The 24,930-nt window shown below is 32.1% G+C and overlaps 1 protein-coding gene across 1 annotated transcript in view; it reads right to left on the bottom strand.

The window, feature by feature from the left end:
- Positions 1-24,930, bottom strand: part of LOC106478201 (sorting nexin-19-like) — a 76,463-nt gene that overhangs the window by 20,287 nt on the left and 31,246 nt on the right. Inside the window, exons 5-7 of the mRNA XM_022381759.1 lie at positions 14,528-14,768; positions 6,806-6,953; positions 2,309-2,475 (exon numbers count right to left, since the gene is read on the bottom strand). Coding sequence (XP_022237467.1) covers positions 2,309-2,475; positions 6,806-6,953; positions 14,528-14,768 — 556 coding nt within the window. The remainder of the gene's footprint in view (positions 1-2,308; positions 2,476-6,805; positions 6,954-14,527; positions 14,769-24,930) is intronic.

The following is a 24,930-nucleotide window of genomic DNA, read 5'->3' as shown; positions in this document are numbered from 1 at the left end:
AAAAATGAGGGTCAACTTTCTTCAAAAACCCAACAGCAAGAAAAAAGAAGATTGGGTAAGTACTTTACTTCTTGTTTTTCATATTTATTCTTTATTTATTATTATAAAAGTAACTAAAAATATGGATCTTTTTAAGTTATTTAAGACTAGATTAGGTAAAATAAGTGATAATAATAATAAAATGAAAATGGTTCACGAGGCACTCATGCGAGCAGCACGTGGGTAATGTAATTCCATAGTGTGATTTACAAGTTATAATGGCATGGATGATAGTTAGACATGTTTCAAAGGTAATAAAACAATAAAATTTAATTATAAATTAATGTATACTGTTACGAACTTAGAGCTACGTTGCATAAATGAATGTAGTTTCATGTTACAATTTGAAGTCATTCTAGAAAGAAAAAAGGGTAATTTAGGTTTATTTCGATTTTTTTTCTGGTGGTTATGATGTCAGTTGAATTGACTGATCCCGTTTTGAGATAGGGTAGAGAAAATAACAGATAAACGATAGTTTTACAGAAAAAAAAAAGTTTGAAATGCATTTAGGAGGTTTCAAGGATTACACAAAGGAAATTTGAGATTTTTGAGATGAGGAAAAGTATTTTTAATTTTAGCATGAAAATTACTTTGCACATGGACTATTCAAAACAAATATTCAATACATAAATCTTTATTTTATTTTATTAAAAATACTTCACTAAAAATATAATTTTTTGTATGTAAAAGACTTGTAATGTTAACTGAAAGACTGCCAAATTTCGTGAAGATATACACACTATATTGAGAGTTCTAAGTATTAAATTTATAAAAAAATTAAACGAATACAAAAATGTCACATGGTCGGTCAAACTGACTGAGCCCATATTGAGAGACTTAATAAAAGGGAAAAGGGCCTTTGAAAAGGAAAAATAAGAAAAAATATAATATTATAATATAAATAATATAATGTAGTCAAGCTCCCACTGGAGTGGAACCCTCTGGTTAGTCTCTGGTACTGTTGGCAACATGGCCATTAACACTGAAAAAATGACGAGATGAAAAACTCTTGGAAGGGAGACAAGGACAAGGGAAAGGAATAGGGGCTTATCGTGGATCCAACTGCAACAAACGTGCAACCAAAGAGGAAAGAGTCAAATGTTGATGCACAGATTACACACGAGATTCCAAAGTCTCAAATACATGATAGAAAACATATCACCAAAGAAAAAATACAGAAATCCCGAAAAGAAAAAGGCAGCAAAACTACCCGGAACAAGGTCACATTGTGACCCAGAAAATCCCAACTATAGTGATACCAGGTGTGTAAAGCGAGAACCAAAGATGACAAACAAGCCAACATGGAGGTAATAAGGAATCACAGAAAAATGAGAATTGGATAAAACATAACATACCTGTGAAATCATGTCGAAAAATGCTGTATTTGGCCTAGTTGATTCTGGAGAAAGTTAGGGAAAACACAGCAAAATCCGGTGGTGTAAAAAGGCTACCAAATCTTCATCAACCTGAATAGGATTGGCTTGGTCAGGAGGATTAGTGGGGCAAGTTCAGAAGAAGAAGGTTTAATCATATAATGTTCAATCTCACGATAGATAATAGTAGAAAAATCCAATGACAGGTCTCCCCCACCAGCAGCCTGTGAAAATACTGCTAGAGATATAACATCTGAAGTGGGAACATGAACCTCAGAATTCATTGTAGAAGTATGTAAATCAAACAAGTGTTTGATGTAACATATGCAAATGTGAGAAAAAAATAAAGACTGGGGAATTAAGTTAAATTAAAAGATTTCTTCAATGTAAAGAAAAAATAATAATGAAGAAATCCCACTTCGAAAATTAAACTACTAAAATCATGATTCACACGCAGAGCACCAAAAGAAAAATGTCTGAACTCTAGTACTACCAAACAAAAAGTGGTAGTAGAATTGAATAGATGGAGTTACATGCATCATGAGAGTATGTCGCACTCTTATTGGTGGAGATTTGACGCCTGATAAAATTTGCATGAGACACACACTGGAATCAATCAATTCCAATGGAGGAGAGATAGAAGGCTTGTGGCATGCATAAAAAAAAACAATTTTGCATATAGAGGGCAGCACTGAATGAGAATAGCTATTTATATGAGAAGACGTAATATACCATATCAGAACTGGAGTAGCAACCTTTCTTGAGAAATTTAATTTATAAAGTTAATACAAAGCATAAAATCAATTGCCTGAATTTCTCAAGATCAGTACAGAATATATATCAATATTCATAAGACAAGTAATCACTTTTAACCTAGATCACTGCTATCAACTTACATGAAAAGAAGGAGTTCATTGCTTCAATAGCTTCATATCGCTGATGAATATTATCATCTTTTTTATATTTGCTCTCTGAATTTGGCCACAGTGCCTCATGCAAAAAGTGTAAATATTGTGCACACCATTCTTTAGTTGTAAACTGCAATAGCTTCTTCTCTAACCACCTATACATATATAAAAAAGCAATCACTTTGGTTAACATTTTAACAAAAACTATAATTCAAGAGAAAACTAAAACAGTGTTTCAGTTACTTATTCAGATACTTATTTTAAGAAAGGTATCATTTTATTATAACATTACTGTTTTAACAGTTTTCTGTTGAAGTGCATAAGTAATATGTTTTGAAAAATTTTCTTACTCAAGACATAATTCTATATACAGTGCCACTTTCATTCTTAGATGATTAATTACAACTAATTAGGATTAAAAAATTAATGACAACAGCAAGTTAGTTGTTGAGTTCTTCAAATCTGATAACCCCTACTGATCTTTAATGCCACACATAAGTCTAGAGTCTTAATACTTTGAAACCAGGAAACAAAAACTACCTTAAAATGAAAATAATTGTTATATATCTGAATATTAAAAATGCACACTCAATCAGTTATATTACGAGATAACTAAATGAATTATTTTATTTTCTGAGCTTTATTCTTATTACTCCTGTCAACTACCACAAAGCTATCTGATGAGTGTAAAATGTTTTCTCTATAGTTTTTGTTACAGTACTTATCTGTTGTACATGTACATTTCACTACTGTTGAAATAATCATATTTCCTCAATTTTTTATCATATTTATTATCTTGTTCTTCATTTACTGATTTTAATGATGTAGTAATTCTGCTACATTCTGGCATCTTTCTGGAAACCTCAAACACACAAGAATTTAGTGATATTATTCTAACTGAAGAAGCAAAACACACCACATGGTGAGCATGGAGACAACCTAGTGTTTCTGCTACCAGTTGCCATTTGTTTATTTTGTGAAAAAATAGTTTTGCCACAAATTTCTTACTGAGAACCTGAACATCTCTTATTTCATGATTTACTAACGTCAAGACGATCAACTGATGGTCATTGTGTTTGTTTTTAAAATTTGCCGTAATTGCCTATTGATCTCATTTGAATCAAATAAATTGATGATCAAATAATGAAAACATTTTTTATTACCACTGATAAAAGTAATAACATTTTTACTCAAAACATATTAGAAAGAATTAACTAGGTATTATTTATTGGCACTAGTGTATAATGTTGAAATAATAAATAACACACAACATTACAATAGGTACACAATTAAAAACATTTTAATTAAGATAAATCTATGTCCACTAAAAAATTGACTCTCTTTCAACAATATTATATTTATGATATAAATAAAAATGCATGTCCACAAAGAGTTGAAGCTTCTGGTAGCTTTAGTTAGGAATAGACTTGATATATCATTGTAGAATGACAAAAAGCATAATGAACACCTCTTGTAACAGTTTTTAAGATATTCTAAATCAAGTAGCATTTAAGATTTAATCATTTTGAATATGTTTTTTATAGTCACCTTAAGTATCCACGTACAACAGAAGTTATACATTTACTTAAACTCTAAGTTTAAAAGTATAACCTAATTATATTGAGATTTTACAAGTTACTTTACTACATAATTTTTTTCTTATTTTCTGTCCAAAAGATTTCTACTTTCATACTATTTGGTCTGACACTCTTCAGCCAATAACAACACGTAAAAAGTTTGTTAATGAGATTAGAAACTTCAGAAACACTGACGTAATGAACCAACTGAGCCTTTGCATTGTTGAATTGAATAAGTAGTTTTGTTTCGTGGAAAGAAGTGCTGAAAATACAATGCTCATAAAATGAGATAATAACAAATTAACTTTCTTAACTAGACTAACAAAATAGATCAACCAATCAGAAATGCATTTACTGGAAAAAAAACATTAATACTTAATTTCTAAAAAAACATTTTCAGAGAAAATAAATTATATAAATAATAAACTTAAATCCCACACTGTAAAGCAGTATATTACATGAGCCCTTATAAAAAAACAAAATTTCAGATACTTTCATAAGCAACTTACGGCTGTTGCTATTGGTTAATTGCTATGGCTTAACAGCAACTATCAGAAAAAACACTAGCATGCATTTTTTTTGTCACTCATTGTTTCTGACAGATATCTATCACCATCATCATCATACAGTAAGAAAAGAGAAGAACTCAGGTCTTTCTTCACTGTATCAAAACTAAAATTTAAATTGACTGGTGACATCAGTAATTGACAAATCCTTTAGTCACTAATGTTAAAATACTGAAAAGAACTATGAATATACCCACTAGGAACATGCACATATATAAAGAAAGAAAGTCTTCAAGTAGCACTGAAATAATTAATAAATTTGGTTATTCAGATTGTAACTGAATAGATACAAAAATTTGGTAAGAGAAAAACTAGAAAGTTTTAAAAAATACACAATTTATTTCTAGTCTTACGAATTGAACTATATGTATCCATTTATTTACACTTCTGAGGAAAACAAGTCAAAAAATAAAGTTGAAACACTCAATGACTGGTTTCATATCAAGTTAACCAAATAGAAAAAAGATGCTCAAAAGGCAGAGCCAAGACTTAAGGCAAGAGACAAGTTATGCTTTGACTGCAAAAAAAACATACTGATTCACTTGGCAACAGAATATTTCTACTACCTCATTTACCCATCAAGCAGTTTACTACATAATGTAAAAGAACAATAGTACCACATTAGGCTAAACATAAAAGTTGAGACATTACTCCTTGTTTCTTTATTCTACTGTTAAGTTTGCTTTTATTCTTCACTCAAATAATGCACTGCAACTTCAAAACAGATACTAAATACTACAAAGAACAATAATCATTAAAAACAAAGATTAAGATTAATGAAGTATTGTACAGCTTTAAAGTGGAAAATGATTTTTTTTGTTTTTTTAACAAACAACAATGATTCATCTTATATAAGTGAACCACCTTCATCATGGTACAATTAGGTTACACATAAACAATATTTAAGAAATGAAACATCAATATTCAACATAGTAAAGTTTACAAACAAGTCTCACGGTAAGTGATAAGATTAATTTAACAATAAACTAAACATTATTAATATTACTTCTCTAAAATATTTCTTAAGTTGTTTTATTAGTTTGTTTGTTTTAGCACAAAGCTACACAATAGGCTATCTGTGCTCTGTCCCCCATGGGCAATCAAACACCAAATTTTATTGTTTAAGTCTGTAAACTTACCACTGACCCACCAAAGTAATTCCTTCCATCGAATAGTAACAATTAATACAAGTAAAGAGGAGTTCCTGGATATCTCTTAAATTGTAGACTTTACATTTTTCATTAATAAGGCGTCAGCTGTTTTTCTATGTTTAGATCAGATTCTTTTTGTCCAATTCTAAAGTTAATCTCAGATACATAACATGCTTAAGATTTATCTGAGGTTTTATTTGTTTAAAAAATGAAGGTCATTCAACCTGTTCCTTTAAGACGGAAGCTCAATTCTCTCCCCATTTCAGCCTAAATAAGGTTGATTACATCTTTGGTTTTATAAATGACTCCATGATTTTTCTTCTTTTTAGAGCAATTTCTTCCAACATCATTCTTGATCTTAATTTCTGGTTTGTGTATAATTAAATAATTGATGTTGATATCCTATTTTGTAATGAATAATTTTCATACATTAAAAAGAAATTATCCAAGGGCCTTCACATATTCCTGAACAAACCAAAGAAACTAAACATGTGTCTGAAAACAATCTTAAAATTATACAAAAATAACTTGATTTAATCAAATGAAAAAATATCTAAAACCTCTCTAATCAAAAGTATGAAATCTACAATTAAATTATATTCAGCAACTACTCTTTCCATTAGTGTTAATTTTTAATATTCAATGCAAACAATTTTTGGATAATTAATATTATTAATTGTATAATTTTATTGTTAAGTAAATCTTAATATATAATAGCTGTTTGTAAATTTTCATGTGTTGACAGTATTGTTAAAGTATAAATGCTAAAACATCGTACAGCTGTAATAACCTAAGGTTGACACACTTTTACTAATTCTCGCTTCCAAAAATAAAAAAAGACCATTTCTCTAAAATTTTCGATACCTCTATCAGATACTCATTGATAACTAGAAAATCTTCTTGTATACAGAAATAACCAAGAAAAAAATGGAACAACCACTAACTACACTCACTTCTCAAAATAGCTTATTCTTGAATAAAAATAAAAATAAATTTCACCAAAGCATTGCTTAGAATTGTTTGTTTGTTTTTAATTAAGCACAAAGCTACACAATGGGCTATCTGTGCTCTGCCCAGCACAGGTATCGAAAACCCAGATTCTAGCATTGTAAGTCCACAGACATACCGCTGTTCCACCGGGGGGGGGGCACTTAAAATTGTATAATATAAAAATTACAATGAGAAACACACCTGTTCAAAATCTGTCCAAAGAGAATTTTAAGTACTAAAACAAATTTGGCTTTATTGTATTTGTTTTTAGGCTCGGTGATCGTGAGGAGTACCAGATCAATCACCACATCAGCAAATGGAATCTCTTTCTTGATTCTCCATTTAAGTCCTACAGAAAACATAATGATAATATTATGAAATATATATATACAAATATCAAAACATATTACAAGTTAGAAATAAACAAAGTACAACTCTCATTATTTTGTTAACAGTAATACTAGTACTGAAACTTTCCAGCCTTGTTACTAGTGTTTGCTACTTGTACCTGATATTTGTTATTATACTTTAATGTCTCAAAGTAATTCTGTTCACTGAAAACTACATTATAAAAAGTTATTTGCTAATAGTGCTTTAACAAACTAATTACATACTAAATTTCACTGTGCTATACATATGCATATATGTGCATACAGCAATATGGTAAACATGGTGTTGATGTGCACTTATACCATTTTATCCACCACTCCTTCTTTAACTATGAAATTAAACGTAAATTACTAACTATAAAATCATCATTGCTCAAACAGACCATAATTTTTATAGCCTTCAATTTTGTTTGGTTACAGATCTATCAATTAATATAAAATCAGAACCCTCCTCCCACACCCACCTGTCACATCCTCTTTTTCAGGATTTGTTAATAGTTCTCTCTTACATTTAATTATATATTACCTATAACCAATGGAAAGTCAAGATTTTCATCTATCAAATTATGTATTGTATAACATTGTGTTCTGTACAGATAGTCATAAATTTCACTCAGAGTACAAGCTCCATTCCCATAGGAATGTTAACAACTAGCTTGGATGAATGTGTAACAACTCTTGTCATATAGTTAGAAAGCCAGAAAAATTGTCTGCTTTTGGCATGTTATTAGTCCATGTTCTTTGATGCATTATCTAATTAAATAAAAATTATTTAATGCACTACTACAATTAGTATAAAATATGTATGCTTAAGTATAATAGACAATCAACATCAAACAAAAAAGAAGATTGGGTAAGTAAATTATTTCTTGTTTTTCATGTTTATTCTTTATTTATTATTATAAAAGTAACTAAAATGTAAAAACAAAGATCTTTTTAGGTTAGATAAGATTAGATTAGGTAAAATAAATAGCAATAATATTATAATAAAAATGTTTCATGAGGCACACATGGGAGTAGCTCATGGGTAATATAATTTGACAGCTGAACAGAGCTGCACATTCCCCAATTGAGTTACAACTTATTATGGTGCATATAGTAGTTAGCCATGGTTTAAAGGGCAATTAAACAACAAATTTTAATTATAAGTAGATGTATACTGTTACGAGCTTAAAGCTACTTAGGATAAACTAATGTAATTTCATGTTACAATTTGAAGTCATTCTAGAAAGAAAAAAGGGTAATTTAGATTTATTTCGATTTCTTTTTTGGTGGTTACGATGTCCTGAGTTAGGGTAGAGAAAATAACAGATGAAATATAAAGTTTTACTGGAAAAAAATATTTGAAATGTACTTAGGAGGTTTTATGGATTACACAAAGGGAATCTGAGATTTTTGATATGAGGAAAAGTATTTTTAATATTAACAGGAAAATTACTTTTCACACAGACTATTCAAAACAAATACTCAATATATTCATGGACAAATCTTTATTTCAGTTTATTAAAAATACTTCACTAAAAAATATGATTCTTTGTATGTGAAAGACTTATAATGTGAACTGAAACACTGCCAAATTTTGTGAAGATGTATATTATATTGTAAGTTAGATATATTAAATCTATAAAGACTTTAAACGAGTACAAAGAGGTCATGTGGTCAGTCAAATTGACCAAGTCCATGTCGAGAGAGCTAACTGTTTTGTTTGATGTCATTTCCTGAACTTTATTTATTTAAACCTTTTCTAATATTTTGAGGGTCTGTTTCATGTGTCCTGATACCTATGTTTCCCTCCCTGTTGCCTTTGACTGGCTAAGAAATGTTTGGCCCCATAACCTATTGAATTTTGTAGATTTTTGGTAAAATATGTCCATTTTTTCCCAATTTTGTTATTTTTCAACAGTATTGAGCAGAAAACCTCCACAAACTGTTCATTCAGTAAGTGAGAATTAGAGTAAAAATATGAATCTTTTCCTGTAGACCTTCAGGAAGCAGAATTATGGGGCTTAAGAGCTATAGGGCAAGAAATTAATCAAAATGTTTTTGAGTCAAATCTAAATAATATCTAGGTGCACTCCCCTCAGAATCCCCTTAGTATACATGCAGATTTTCAGGTCTCTAAGCCTTTTCTCTTGGAGCTATGGCAGTCACACACACAGATAAGTTCTTTTAATATTATGAATAAACTCAGAATCAGAACATGGATAATAAATCAAAGTTTTGTATTGTATAAGTTTTAAGTTCTTAACTTTATAAGGAAATATTTTTAAAAAATTCTCAATCTCCCCTAGTATGAGAATTGTGTTGTTTGTTATCTGTCTTCCCCTCTTCTCTAATTTCTTTACCACCCCTCCAAAAAGTATGAAATTAATGTAAATTACTCATTATAATGTTTTCATCACTTAGGTAGAGCATAATTTACACAGCCTTCTATCTTATTTAGTTACAGAGCTATAAAGCAGAAAATCAGACCCCTCTTTCCATACCCACCTGTCTCATCCTCTCTTTCAGAACTTGCCAATAGTTCTCTCTGGCATTTAAAACTATATTATTTATAACTAATTTATAACATCCAGCCCACAGTAGTGGGAGGTCCTCTACCAACTTCACCTCAGACTCAGGAATCAGAAGGGAAGAAACACTTCCATTCCAGGAACCCATGTCATAATGTGTGCATACCAAACACAATCAACTCCTGTATCTCAGAAACCGACAACCCGGACAACAGTAGGAAGGTGGAATGCAATGTGGAGGGTCAACCTAATCTAAAACCATGCAGCACTGGGAAAGTATTGTCCAGTGCGTGGTAGGAGGAGGGTCCCAGTCCACTGATATGGGAGGATTTATGTTGGCTGGTTGAGCTCCAACCAGTCACCAAGGAATTGACATCCAGGAGGTGGTAGGAAGGAGGGTTCCCAGTCTGAAGGGTGAACTGTCTTTTTATTGGTGGATTCATCCAGTCCAAAACCAAACAGCATCTGGAACTGTGCATCAGATCCTCAGTAGGAGGAGAGTACAACACCATCTACACCTGCAGACCTCACATGGACCTCATGTAAAGTTGCATTTCCACATGAATTGTTTTTTTTTATTTAATCTATGCAATATGAAAATTGAATCTAGTTTATTAATTCCAGATGCCCTCAAACAATTTTGCTGGTGTTTAGTAGTTTTGAGATGTTTTTGATGTCATTTTCACCTCCATGAACAATGGAGAAATCACAAACACAAATTGTACATCTTGTATAATTCATATCCTTTGAGGATAATAGAATATCATTGAAATTTTTTTGGAATACTAATGACTAAACTTCTACTCACTACAAACTTTTCATTTGGAATGAAGCAGAACCTTGATTTTCTGCCACTTCCCTCTCAAAAAATGATCAGCACACCCTAGATGCTTACTACTTACACACTTTTTAAATAGACTATTTCAAGCATTTGTAAGATTGAGATGCAAAGTGTAGAACAGTAAATTATTAGTAGAAGAAAGGTTGGTGAAAACATTCCAGAATTTCACATAAAATTGTAAAATAACAACAATTCATACATACAGGCATAAAATGATCAAAACAATTACACCAAAATTGTAAGAGCTGGCAGGTTTGGAAATAGAGGGTAGAGAAATAGGGGTGAAAGCAAAATTACCCTCACAAGCTGCTGAGGTTTTGAGAAGGAAGGCCCTATCAGGGTAGAGAATGTGTAAAACTGATGGGGAACACATCTGACCGAGAACACCCACAGGCTAAAAAAAGGAGGAAATAGGTTTTAAGGAAAGGTGGTAGAGAGAACAACCAACTAAAGGCTCAAATGGGGAAGGGACAGCGAAGGTAAGACATTCAGATTCTAATCTGGTAAAGAAGAGTGGTGGAGAGGTTGGAGGATATGAAAGGAACAAAATAAAAAGGAGATGAAAAATATGATAGAGGACTAGGCTGTCCAGTAGCCTGCAATGGTCAACATAGAAAAATCATTGTCAAACAACCATGTGAAAAAATTGGAAAGGTGAGAGTTATTGAGGTGAGAAGGAGACTACAACAGAACAATCAATAGCTTAAAACACACCATTTGTGCTGATACACAGATAATGAGGAAGGACGGACTGAACAGGATATAAGGGATGGCACCCATGTGGAAAGACCAGTCCTTCTTGCAAGAGACTGGACGAAAGCCACACATAAAGCTGGAGTGTGGGAACAGATGGATGAAACAGGGATGCATGAGATTGATGAAGGAGAGACAGGGAGGGTGGAAAAGATAAAGGTGACAACAACTGTAGAGGTTGTAGTAACAGGAACCAATTCTGAGCAGGCCAGAATGGTGCCACCAGAAGGACTCAACACTGAGTGGTTTGAATGATGGATAAGATTCTGGGACATAAATAGATAGGAGGATAGGCATAAATGTAATGGTCCTTTCAATCCAGGCTAAAAGCATCTACTTACAATGGTGAAGGATGTGAAACTGGTGACCAAAAGAGAGGGGATTTGGTGGTCCAATGGGTGGCAAATGCATCCAACTGGGGTGTACCTAACCAAGAGCACAGCCACTGGAAGATCTGTGAATCAAGGGAATACTTTGTGGAAAGAATCCTGTCGGGTCAAGATAACTAATCTGCGACAAGTTTGAGACCACCTGGAATATGACAAGCCTACAGGTGAGCTTGCTGGCTATGAGCCCAGAACATAATATCCAATGTTTGAAAACAAAGGAACTGAGAACAGGTACCCTGTGTTGGTGATGTAAGTGACCACAGATGAGTTGTCAGAATGTATGACAGACTTGCCCTAAGAAACAGATGGAAATGATCCAAAGCTCGACGAACAGCAAAAGTATCAGGAGATTGATGTGAAACTTGCACTGAACCACTGACCTGAAGTCTCTCATGAATCCAGATATGCTCCACTACCTGTCAGAAAGGCATCTTGAAAAATTTGATAGAGGAATCCAGGGGATCCCTGGTGAGGTCCCACTGATCTTGTAACGCCCACTAAAGAGCCTTCATGTCGACCTGACCCAGTGGCATAAAGGCTTCCAAATGATGCCCAAGTCCTCAAAAGCAATAAAACCTCACACATGGGTAGAGTAGAAGATTGTGCTTTATAAACTGCCAGCTCCATAGACCATAGTCAAACTAGAGAAGGTTGAGCACAACTGAATCTCTTTCAATTGAAAAGGACCCCAAGATGAACATAATATTGTGTTGGCATCAGATAAGACTTCTCTAACTTGATCAGCCAAACCACCCATGCAGCTTCTCCGAGAAGAAACTTAGTGTGTTAGAAAGAAACTGCTAACGATGGAGCGAGAAGAAGATAGGATGGAGTCACTTAGTGGAAACCTTGACCACCCGACAAAAAACATGAAGAGCTGAAGCCTGTCTGAATGGAAGAGCCCTGAATTGGTAGACCTGGCCTTCACGAACAAACCGAAGGAACTGATGGGAAGCTAAGGATATGGGGATGTGGAAGTACACATCAGACACCTCAACCTTCACCATACACAAACCTGAAGTAAATGCCCACCAAAGAGATAATTTCAACTCCATGGTGAATCAAGAAAGGTCTATGTAGTGTCAATGATCAGCCACAAGTCCTCTGTCTTTTTGGGGACAATAAACAACCAGGAATAGAACCCTTTGGAAAGAAGGTACTGAACCACCTCAGAAAGAGGGAAGAGAACTGGGAAAGAAAATAACAGAGGAGATGTGTGGAAAAAAAGGAAGAATCCTTCTGTTAAAACTAGTATAACCCAAAAATTTGTCATAAACGTGGACAAAATTGAACAGTCCTGTACCAAACAGATAGTCTCCAATACCACTGGCATCAGACGGGTTGTCGATGAATACTAAAATGATTTGCCTCTGTAACCTGAGCAGAAGAGAAGGTATGGGATACAAATACAGGAGCAGGAGAGAATTGAAACAAGCAAGTGGCAAGGGAGAATATGAAAAAATGTAGAAGAGCTGATTCCACACAAGACTCCAGGGAGTCCCAAAAATGGACTGATTCAAAAAGGGTGCCATGCATAAGTCTTTTAAAGATGGTGGGGGCAAACATACCCATGTCAGAACGGCATCTCTTCCAAAAGATCCCAACAACACAGGAACCAAGTGTGAATGAACAGGGATGAGGAAGATAAATGTGCCAACGTAGACAACAATAAGGAACAGGCACCCCTCAAAGACTCCTCAGCAGAACAATGGATAGCCTCAGACAAAAGGGAATGGAAGAGAGGTAGCAAAGGAGGGAGGTTAAGGTTAAATGAAGGTGGGAGAACTGTGCCTGGTAGAAATGAACTGAGGTATCAGGGTCAAACCCCAAACTGGGATTAAAGAATCCAACTGTTGAGAATCCAAAAAAGGATTCAAAGCCTGATGATAGGTCAACGCATGAGCCTCAGAAGAGCAAGGGGGGATGCAGCATGCTTATCTCCAAAAGTAATTGGTCAGCAAAATGCTAAGCATGGATCTTAATATTGGGAGAGAGGGGGGGAAAATAAAATTTTGGAAGCAAGTGTGTCATTTAACAAGGAAGGAGGTGGGTCATATGACACTGGGGGATAAGGACAAAACGCAACAAACCTGTGTTACTAAGTCCAGAAAATCTAATGAAGGTATAGGTGCATCAACAGCCACTGAATGAAACTGTATGGCAAAGGAAGGAGGAGAAAAGGCTGTCCAAGTCCTCAACCTCCTGTCCAGTGTCCCCAGGGTAAGGGTCCGAAGATCCCCCAGCCTGCATGAAAAACTCCATCTTCCAATGGAAGAAAGAAATTCAATTCATACCGAACAGGTGTTAGATTATCAAAGTTGTACATGAAAGTTCAAAAATGAAGTACAAAAGTAACAAAAATTTCACAAAATTTGAAAACTCAGAGCACAGCGAGCAATACGTCTAATCGAGTGCCAAATTAAGAAGTGAGGTTAAACTCTGTAATCCAGCGAAAGACAGATCTGCCAGGAGAGTGTGTCCTGCTTCTATTGGTGGAAGGTTGTCACATGTTTTTTGCATGTTACAGCCCAGCTGTATCATGTTAAATACATGTGGGTAGGCATATCAAGGCTAGTGGCAAGCAAAAAAAAATTGAGCATACAGAGGGCAGCATTAATCGAGAAAAGCTATTATATGAAAGAAAATAAGTTTTTGTATCAGAAAAAACTTCATTGAGTTTTTCTTTTATACATGTTTTCTTCTCTATAAATATGGTGATAATTGTCTATTCATACACAGTCTCCTCTTTCAATTGGTACAAAAAAATAAAAAGAAAGATGAAGCCCTTATAAAAAAGTGACAAGTTGACATGCTTACAAATCACTTTCAAATAGGTTTGTCTGATAGTTCCCTATTGCAATGGGTCTGAATTATAGAAAAATGAAAGCAAGACATTGGAATTGAATCTATGTTAATCCTGTTAAGTTCTTGACTTCAAAGTTGCTGTTAGAAATAAAAAATATATACTGCAAGGCTGATATAAATAAAATTAAACAATTTTTTTTTTTTACATTTTACAGCTAAAAAAAATTACTTACTTTTTAACTTATCATTGCTACTGACCATGCTTTCCTCCTCATCACTTGCACAGTTCTCACAGAAAAATGTAGAGTTTTCTGAATTAGGCCTTGTATTTTTCTTTTTCTCAATTTTGTTTCTACCAAGAAATGATAAAATCCTTTGTCTATCTTGAGAGGAATTACGTAGTGAAGCATCTAGAGATGAAGCAGACTCAAAATTGCTTATATACTTGTACATCTGTTGTTCCAAATTGCAGGCCTAGGAAATTACATCACCAAAATTATTAGTAAATAATATCAAACCATTACATAATTAAAAATAACTTTTCTTTTGCATTCATAAAAAAGGACTTTTATTTCACTTGATCATATATATATATATATATACACATGCAAACTTACTTCTGGTCTACCATGCATCTGTATGCACTGTCAATCAGGTATGAAGCAGGAATTGGCCCTTTGGACCCATGGCTCTCTTTTGGGAGGGTATCCCATTCAAACAATGAGGTTTTAGATAGAAACCTTGTATTAAAGAAGTGGTTGCTAACACATGTAAACTCTAATGATAGGTAGACAAACAGTGACTTATAAGCATAAGGAAAAGTTTTATTGATGGTGGAACATACCACATGTTTCGACAAAACATTGGTCTGTCTTCTGCAGGTATGATCAGTACTAAGCAATATAAAGTTTATATATTGTCACAAAGATAAAGCACACAGGGATTAAATGTGACAGAAATGAAGTCAGCAGGTGGCAGGATATAGTTAGAGGTCAAGTCTGGTCAAATGTATGAACATTAAATAGATCTTGCCATCATCAACAAAATGTTTCCTTGTGCTTAAAAATCATTGTTTTCCTATTATTATATTAGCATAATGTGCTTCCTTACTCTAGTATCAATAGGCTAATAAGCCTTTGAACTCGATGAACATTTAAACCCCTTTCTGCGCATGTTATGAGTTAAATTCCAAATTGAATGAAACCACTTTTCTATAAACATATTTGAATGAACTTACTATTATCAAGTACTTTATAAGTTTTATATTATCTAAATTTTATTCCTTTATTCTAAAAACAAATATCTGAAACAACAATTAAAACTGCAGTATTGGCTGTCACGTGATCCACTGTGGTTAAAATTCTCAAGTTTAAGAGGTCTTAGACAAGAAACTACATGTTCCTAATATAGACTGTCAGTACAGACAGTTAAAGTACAGTTCCAGCTGTCTCTCATTAGCTGGGAGGGAAACTTCCAAGAATTTCTCCTGGTGTGAAACAACATTCTAATATTTCTAAGTTTAAAGTCAGCCACGCCCACTTGTAAAGTCAAAGCCATGTTGTCAAGCGACACTTTGAAGTTAATGGCATGTTTATAACCAATAGAAAGAGCAGATTTCACACCATTCAGTTATATCCTGAAGAAACCTCTACCTGTGTACAGATCGGTAGTATGAAATAGAAAATATGCCTAGTCCATTGTTCTTTTGAGGTGTATATAATGTTTGGCAAATGTTTCTCATCTTATATGTATTAGTTTGCTAAACAGTTAGATTGCATTTAAGTTTTACATTTATATCTTAATTAATTATGTATTTATTTATGTTTTAAAGTGCATATTTGAAATGTTTATGATTTTTATATGTTTAACCTGTTGTAGTTTGGCTTACCAAAATGTCTAAGCAAGATGGCATCATTTGTGTGTGCAAGCATAAGTGTTTGGAATTTGTGCATGAGACTCACCCAGACTTGTCCAATAATAAACAATAGAGCACCACATGGGACATGTTGGGGATCTTGGGACAATGAATAAAAGACAAAGAATTGGAAAGGAAAGTTAAAAATAAACTACAAGTGAAAAGATAAAGATGTGAAATTATGCATATGACAAAAAGAAATATTTGAACTATTCTTTAAAAATTCAAAAGGTATGAACTTACTTACATTTCATAATTTTAAACATTTTATTGCACTGTATGTTAAAGATGATATCTGGAGTTAATGATATAATAGAGAAAATTGGAAAACAAAATATAAACATTTACCTTAAAAAACTTTTGATATTCATTTAGGAGGTTCTAAAGATTATGCAAATGAAATGTGAAACTGTGAGATAAGAAATAGTATTTTTATACTCAAAATAAAAATCACATTGCATGTGAACTATTCAGATTAAATAATGAATGTTTTATTATAAATAGTAGAAAAAGTCAAAATTAAACATTTTATTTTTCTAAAAGTACATAATCTTAGGACCATTCAAGTCAAACTTAAAACTATTCCATCAACTAGTTTCATTTTTCTAAAGAACTTTCATGAAAGTCACATACCTACTTACAATGTAAGTTGATCGCAGTCAAAGGGTTAAGACCCAAAATCAGTTTTAACACATGAAATAGAATCCAACAATTGTGTTCCCTTTTTAGATGTGAATGTAAAAAGGGAAAATAATAAAGTTACCACCAATATATATATATATATTTATATACAGGAAACCCCATTCCATCACCATGCCACCACACAAGATCTAATCATCACCTATCATGAAAAATATCCTCCTACTTCACCTACATAAATTGTGCTACACAACTTTGCATGCACAAAGAAGACTTACTTATTGAATTGAACTACCTAAACAACATAGCACTATCTAGAGGTTTCACCACAATATCATAGATAAAGCTTGTATCAAACTTCAAAACTTTGAAACATATGTTACCTAAACAACATAGCACTATCTAGAGGTTTCACCCCAATATCATAGATAAAGCTTGTATCAAACTTCAAAACTTTGAAAAATATGTTAACTCTAACCTTTCACCTATCAACAACACAAAACATAAATTTGTTTCACTCCCTTTTGTGCCAGAAATTGCTAACTAGATTACTAGCCTTTTTAATAATTTGAGCATTGATGTAAAAACTGTATTCAAACCTTCACATAAAAATAGCACATTACTACCTAACCCGAAGGAATCCCTATTAAAAGAACAAAAACAAGGCATATACAGTATCCCATGTGAATATGGAAAGAAATATATAAGACAAATAAGATGCAAAGAAATCAAGGTCACATACACAGAGGTGAATTCCAGATATCTGGTTTAACATATCATCAATATAAAACAGGTCACAAAATACTTTGAGATGAAATTCTTCTTCTTCTACATCAACCCACGACTAAAAAAGAAAGATACTGTTTATAAACTAAAGAAATCATCAAGGCAAATGATCTCTCACTAAGCTGTGATAATGGCCCTTGCAGCATCAGCCGTATTGGGCAAGATCTATTCATCATTGATACACCTGACCAAACTTGACGTCCACCTGTATCATGTCACCTGCTTACTCCATTTCTATCATGTTTAATCCCTGTGTCTTTTGTCTTTGCAATGAGATATAAACCAAATATTGCTTAGTACTGATCATACCTGAAGAAGATAAACCAATGTCCTGTCAAACATGTGGTACATTCCACCATCAATAAAACTTTTCCCTATGCTTATAAATTGTTGTTTGCCTACCTATTATTATATTATATGTACTTCCTTACTCAAATATGTAAACTGAACATTTGATTAATATAAATAGCTATACATAGAAATAAAGCACTTGTTTTGTCTAGGTATGTGCATCAGTAATATTTATATAAAAATTATACATGCACCGAGTGAAGAAAGCTGCTTCATCACTCCTGTTAAGAAAATGGTCAAGACAAAAGAACACATGGATATTAATGCAGCAATCCAAGCAAGCTGGAAAATGGATGTTCTTTGGTAACTAAACTGCTGTGGTCATGAACATCATATTCAGAAATACTTCATGTTATAAGGAATACATGTAGGTTCACAAAATCAGTTTGTCCTTGGGTTACAGTTTTTGTATTTTTGTGTTATATTTAATAATACTATCACCTGTATGCAATGAGCCTAGAAATCACAATAACCTATCATGCAGTAGATGATTACAAGGATAATACAAGCCTAAGCAAGATAAATTTTAATAGAGAAATACTTTAGGTGTTCATGTGACAGGTAAGTCCTAGACTTCATTGATGAACAACCAAACCCAGAGTTAACTGAATATTTAGATATACATAAGTTGTAACCTCTGATAAAGTTAATCCTCCAGAAATCACTAGTTAGTCCTTTCATGCAGAAGCCAATAATCCAGCAATTTAGTCAGTTGAAGTTGATGAATGAAGCATATAAATATACACAGCTACATGTACGAGTATTGAGTCAGAATGGGAGACAGTACCTGTGAAAGTTTCAACTATAAATGAAAGTTAGACAGTACTGCTAAAACATATAGTAGTAAGAGAAAATAGGAAAGCACGAAAAGTAATTCTAGCATATTATCATTTACAGAGTATACATAAGAAAAATAAGCAGAGCTAGAGTGACTGGAATGAATTATCACAAAATATACATAGCAAACATAAATAAAGATTAACCCACTGACTGTTGATTCTCCGTACAAGGTTCAGTCTGCCTCCAGCATATACAGTGTATGGCTTGCAAAATTTCCATGCTCATTTAAAGCAGCTGCAGTCAATAGGTTATTGAGCTTCATATATAAATACAAAGAAGAATGTATGTAGAAGAATGATTATGGCTTTACAGAGGTTTCAGAATGTTACATTAAAATAATTTTGAATAAGGAAATCAGCAAGACAAATGACAATCACAGCTTGTAAAAAGTTGCAGTTTAGCATTTCATAGATGATGTGATGCCACTAAAAACTGATCTTTCTGGGGAAAGGTATGTTACAGTCTTTTCTGACACAAACTAAACATACACTTAGTTCCTAAAAGATAAGTTCAGATGATGGATTTATAATTTTCAAAAAGGGGATATCCCTTGTACTTAATGGCATTAGAAAACAGCAATATGGATTAACCTGGGGAACCTAAACCATCCAGAAAGATCTGCAAAAAGTTATACCCCAGCCACTGTAAACAAAGTGTGATGTTTTGTAACAGGTGAGAATCAAAATCAAGAAGAAGCTCCATTTGGAAGTAAGGTGAACAGGGTGTGGGTTCACAAGGATAATGCTTCCAATCATATCTCTTATTCAACTGTGACATACTCAAGCAGCTGGAGCATTTGATTTTTGAAATGTGCATCAAGAAACCATCACCTCCATAAATTAGATGGATTATAAAAATTAGCAAGTAGAAGTGGTGTATTTTGAGCACGACAGTCTTATGTCTAAAGCCTTTTACAATAATAGGCTCTATGCATGGTGATCAGATAAAGCAAGGCTGGACATAACATGGACCACAACAAGGTAGAGAGGCTCTAATATCATTTTAATATATCATAATCAACCTTTGTATTTGGATTCCTAAGAAACTTATTGACTGTAAGGAGTCTCACTGTAAATTTGTTTATAGAGTTGTATAATTAGACTCATAATGAAAGTGGCAATTCAGCAATATACTGTGATATTTCTGCATTTATTTTTAAAATACCAAAGTTTATTTCTATTACATTTAAGCCACCCTTTTTACTATATCTCCTAAGTAAATGAGTAATTAACCCTATGCATTCAGGTCAGGTCAAAGTGTGCATGTCATGAATTTTACATAATTACATTTAAAATTCAATTAAACAATTTTATCATCAATGTATGTTAACCCATTAACTGCTGCTGGAGCAGCTCAGTTGCCATTTTCTGACTCACAGATAAAACTGAGATGCCATCAATCACAATAAAATGGTAATTATCGTAATTCGCATAGAGTTATAGTTATATATCCGTCATCTGCAGTTAATGGCCTAATAAACTTGGCACTATTCCTATGCATAAAAATTAGTCAACTTGAACAACTATGAAAATATAAGTACTACAACTCTGAATATATTACATGTATTTTCATGAAATTTGGCAAGCTTTTACAAAACATTGCAAGTCTATTGTACATAGAAATAAATAATAAAGGCTTTTTTGTATTTATGAAGCCTTTATTGAGTCAATCTGAGTGAAAAGTAATTTTCCTCAATGGCATGTATTCAGGGCACGCAAGGTCATGCACTACATGACCAATCATAAAACATATCTAGTCTCAAACATGTCATGCTATGTAAATTCTTCATGCCTCACCTTGCACTTCCAGTAGTATTCTGCTTTCTGAAGTAGCATCACCACCACCTGTTAGTAAAATCCTGCAAGTCATGCTGCATTAAAACAGCATGACAGCTAGTGCATGCATAGATGTTAATATCAATAATATCAACAACGTACATGTTGCATGCTATGCTTCGCTTATTTTTGCGATTTGTTTTTTTTTTCATCTACAAATAGGGTGAATAAATCTGTTCTATGTATGTTTTCATTTTATTCTGGAGGTACATTACATTAATAAGTTATTAATGCATGACTTACTTGAAAATCCACTGCATGCCACTAATTTTCATGCTAAGAATAAAAATACTTCTTTTCATCTTAGTTGTCATATTTAATTTGTATTGCCTCTAAAACTAATTAAATCAGTATCAAAAGTTTTTCTCAGTATTACTTTATCATTTATCTCTTATTTTCTTTACCAAAACATTAACCAGAGTAAAATAATAAATGGACAGTAAAATGAAATATTGAAAGATATGAAATAAAATCAAAAATATATTTTATTTTTTTCTAGAATGACTGAAGATTGTAATAGGCAATTACAAATATATACTTGTAACAGCCTCAGGCTTTTCACATCTGTTTTCTTTAAATTTTATTGCTTTACTTACTGTCCTTTAACCTTTTCATTACTGGCTGGGTGGATTCCACCCAGCTCGTAACCAGGAAAGTATGTATGAGAGTAACTGTACTATAATTTTTGAATGTGTATGCAAGTCTTTACAAAATGTTGCAGATTATTAGTAAACATTACAAGGATTTCATACACAAAATATCTGGTTTTTAAATTATGTTTTAATATATTTTTTATTAAAGATTTGCTCATGAATTTTTTCTTTCAGAATGTTGAGTATCCAATATACGAAGTAATTTTCATTTTAAGATTAAAAATACTTTTCTTTATCTGAAATTTGTCAAGTTTCATTTGCATAATTTCTATATCCTTCTAGATAATCAAATGTTTTTTAAAATAAAACTTTATACTTTATCTGTTATTTTATCAATATGAACTCTATATGGTGTTGATCAATTTGACTGACCTTGTAACCATCATAAATATTAGGAAATAAATCTAAATTACCTTTTTTTTGTTTTAGAATAACTGAAAATTGTAATAGACCACAAATGTTTATTCTAAATAGCTTAAATCTCTTTACAGCATAAATCTATTTATATTTATAAATTTTTGTTTTATCGACCTTTGAACCGTGTCTGACTAAAAATACCCTGACAGAAGTTGAAAATTACATGGCACACGTGCATCGACATGAACCTATCAAACAGCATAATGCAGAGGTTTTTGGCACATATATCCCATGAAGGTGTTTTATTATTTTCTTTGATTATCTTATTTAACAACGTTCTATTTTTATGATTTTAGTTACTTTTATAATAATAAACAGTTAAAACAAATGAAAATTAAAAAATACATTATTAAATATCAAACATTTTTATTTTCTTTGTCATTTTTTGTACTGTAACATTATACTTATTTCTCTAGGTTGTGGGTAAGTAATCAAAATATAACAAAAATAAAGGTTGCAAAATAAAATGTATAGTATTGTTAGTAGTGAATATAAAATTTCAAAGTACTTATGGTCAGAGTTTACACTCTCACCTTTTCACACTTATTTTCTGTAGTTATTTTATTGCCAGTAGATCAGTTAGAAATTAGAAGAAACAAAATGAATAGTACTCTGTTCTTTTCAGTACGGACAGTAAAGTTCCAAGTAAATCTCATGAGAGTTTCTCCTAATCTTTTTACACCTATTTCATAGTGTTATTAAACTGTTAGTGGCTGAAGGAGAAACCTGCTGAATGTAAAGGAATGAATCACCAGTGCTGTTTAGGTGTTACCGTATTTTTGACACAGTTAATATCAAATAAGTTCATGCAGCACAATTCTCAGAATTTTCCCTGCTTTGAAAACACATTGGGAAAGGATATATCAACTTGTTTACAGTATAATGATTACAAAAAACCATTGTCTAAAGTATTATAAAATGATTATGGCTTTGTAGAAACTTTGGCCAATCCAATAAATCAAAAAGCGGAAGTATCCTACAGTTGTTCTTTGGGTCGCTGCTCTAAGAACACAGTGGTTGCAACAAGAATTATCCAAAGGACTTTATAAAAGTGAGACAAAATATTTATGATATGGCTCTATACAAAGTATAAAGTTGTATCCTATCCAATAAATTTGCTAGTTATCTTACTTGGTGGTTGGGATTTAGTGTTAGTATAGGTGTAAATGTGTGTGTGTGTGTAAATGCTTACAGACATCCTGTTTCCTAAATTACCATGCTTACACAATAACCAATAAATGTGTAGTTTCCAGTAATATAAATATGGCATGTTTTGATTGGGCTAGTATTCTTGGCTGAGCCTTCTTGATTGTAACTTGAGAAACAAATTATTCACCAGCAAACTGCAAGTTCAACTGGGAGTTTATGTAAAGATGTTCCTTTTCATGTGTTAAGATTAGTTGATCAGTGATAAATTTATTTCTTAGACTTTCACAAATTACATAAATAAACTGTTCCTGAATCACCAAGTCTTTAGTTTTGTATAATGTTTTTATTCTACCTCAATGTAAATGAGTAGGAAAATAACACAAGTTCCTACCTTGTAAAATACAGTAACATATTGGCTACCATAAATATGTGCGTGTGTGTGTATATATATAGAACTAATGTTTTCCAATAAATACTTGAATGTGAGTTATTTTTCTTCAAACATAAAACAGTAAATAAAAAATATTTAGAAAACAATGATCTCTACTACTTACGATATTACAAAGTTCTTGTTTGCTCTCATGAGCCATACTTGCTAATCCTCTTCTAAATTCACGTGGAGATGGAAAAATAATCATTTTTGTAGACTTTATATAAGCATTTTGGAATACAAAACAATTGTAAATTACTATATCAATACCCCAAAAATCCACTGTAATTTATCAGGCTTCCTAACTAAATTGTATTTGGGTCTAAAAAACTATAATTTCTATTCACGAAATAGCCTTGATAGCAATACTTCAAATTTTCCAATGATATAATAGCATTTTCTGTCAAAAATATCTTAGGAAGACTGATAGATTTATGTAGAATAAATATATAGCTTTCAATTGATTAAAAACTTATTGACATACGTTTATAAAATAACGTTTAAATAAAATGTTGAATATAAATCTACAAACGTGATGACATGCCCACTGACCCCAATATGTCTCAATAGGGTTAAACCATGCTCAGTATCATAATAACAAGTATACCAACCAGTAGGAATACAGGGAGCTTAGGGTAAACAAAGTATCAGATCACACCATGCTTCATCAAAAACACATGCATTGCATGTGTCCATTGAGAAATGATCACTATAAATGATTGTATTTAACTTTAAGTTTTCTTATCTAACCTAATAATATATAATTTTTACATTTTAGTTATTTTTTACTACAAATTACAAATAAAAAATATATATATAAAACAGGAAATTTATCACTTACCTTAACTAAATGCCTATTCGTAATCAGGAATGTTCTTCAAAAAAAGACTACTTTTTTCACACATTGATGGCTGTCATACAGCTTTCAAATATGAATTTTAGAAGACAAAAAAATATCAGGCACAAGAAAATAACGTTCAAAACTACTATATATAATTTCCCTGGCTTTCTAACTGAACTAAACACAAACTTTTTCTTGCAAACTATGAAACTTTCACAGCAAAAAATAAATTACTGAACATAAGAGTGCAGTACACTTAATTTTGACCTTTCTATTGGTTAGAAACATGATTATAAAATATGCAGCATGTGGGTTAGAAAATACACTAAAGCTACAAAACGATGGGAGGAGCCTGGTTTTAAAGTTGGACAACTTTATTAATAAGCAAATTGAGAAAATAGGAGATTTTTATTCTATTTTCCAGCCTGTTAGTTTCTATAGTTTGTGTATGTAACTGGTAGAACATTTTTATTGTGCTAAATGAAAAAAATATAACAAAGGAGAAATCAGAATGCAAGATAATCATGTAACACAGAGTAATGAAGAGTGAAAATTTAATTAAAGATTTTCTTTTGAAATTAAGACATTAAAGTTCAGATAATAACAGACCAGAATATACTTCTGTTGTAATTACAAATATTGTTTTTTTTTTTTTTTATTATATATATATATATATATATATATATATATATATATATATATATATATATATATATATATATATATATATATATATATATAGTATATATATATATAATAACTAATATATAATAATATATA

Source organism: Limulus polyphemus, unplaced genomic scaffold (assembly GCF_000517525.1).
Source record: "Limulus polyphemus unplaced genomic scaffold, Limulus_polyphemus-2.1.2 Scaffold189, whole genome shotgun sequence".
Taxonomy (NCBI): domain Eukaryota; kingdom Metazoa; phylum Arthropoda; class Merostomata; order Xiphosura; family Limulidae; genus Limulus; species Limulus polyphemus.
Note: the sequence above shows the minus strand (reverse complement) of the source record. Positions and strands in the feature narration are given on the sequence as shown.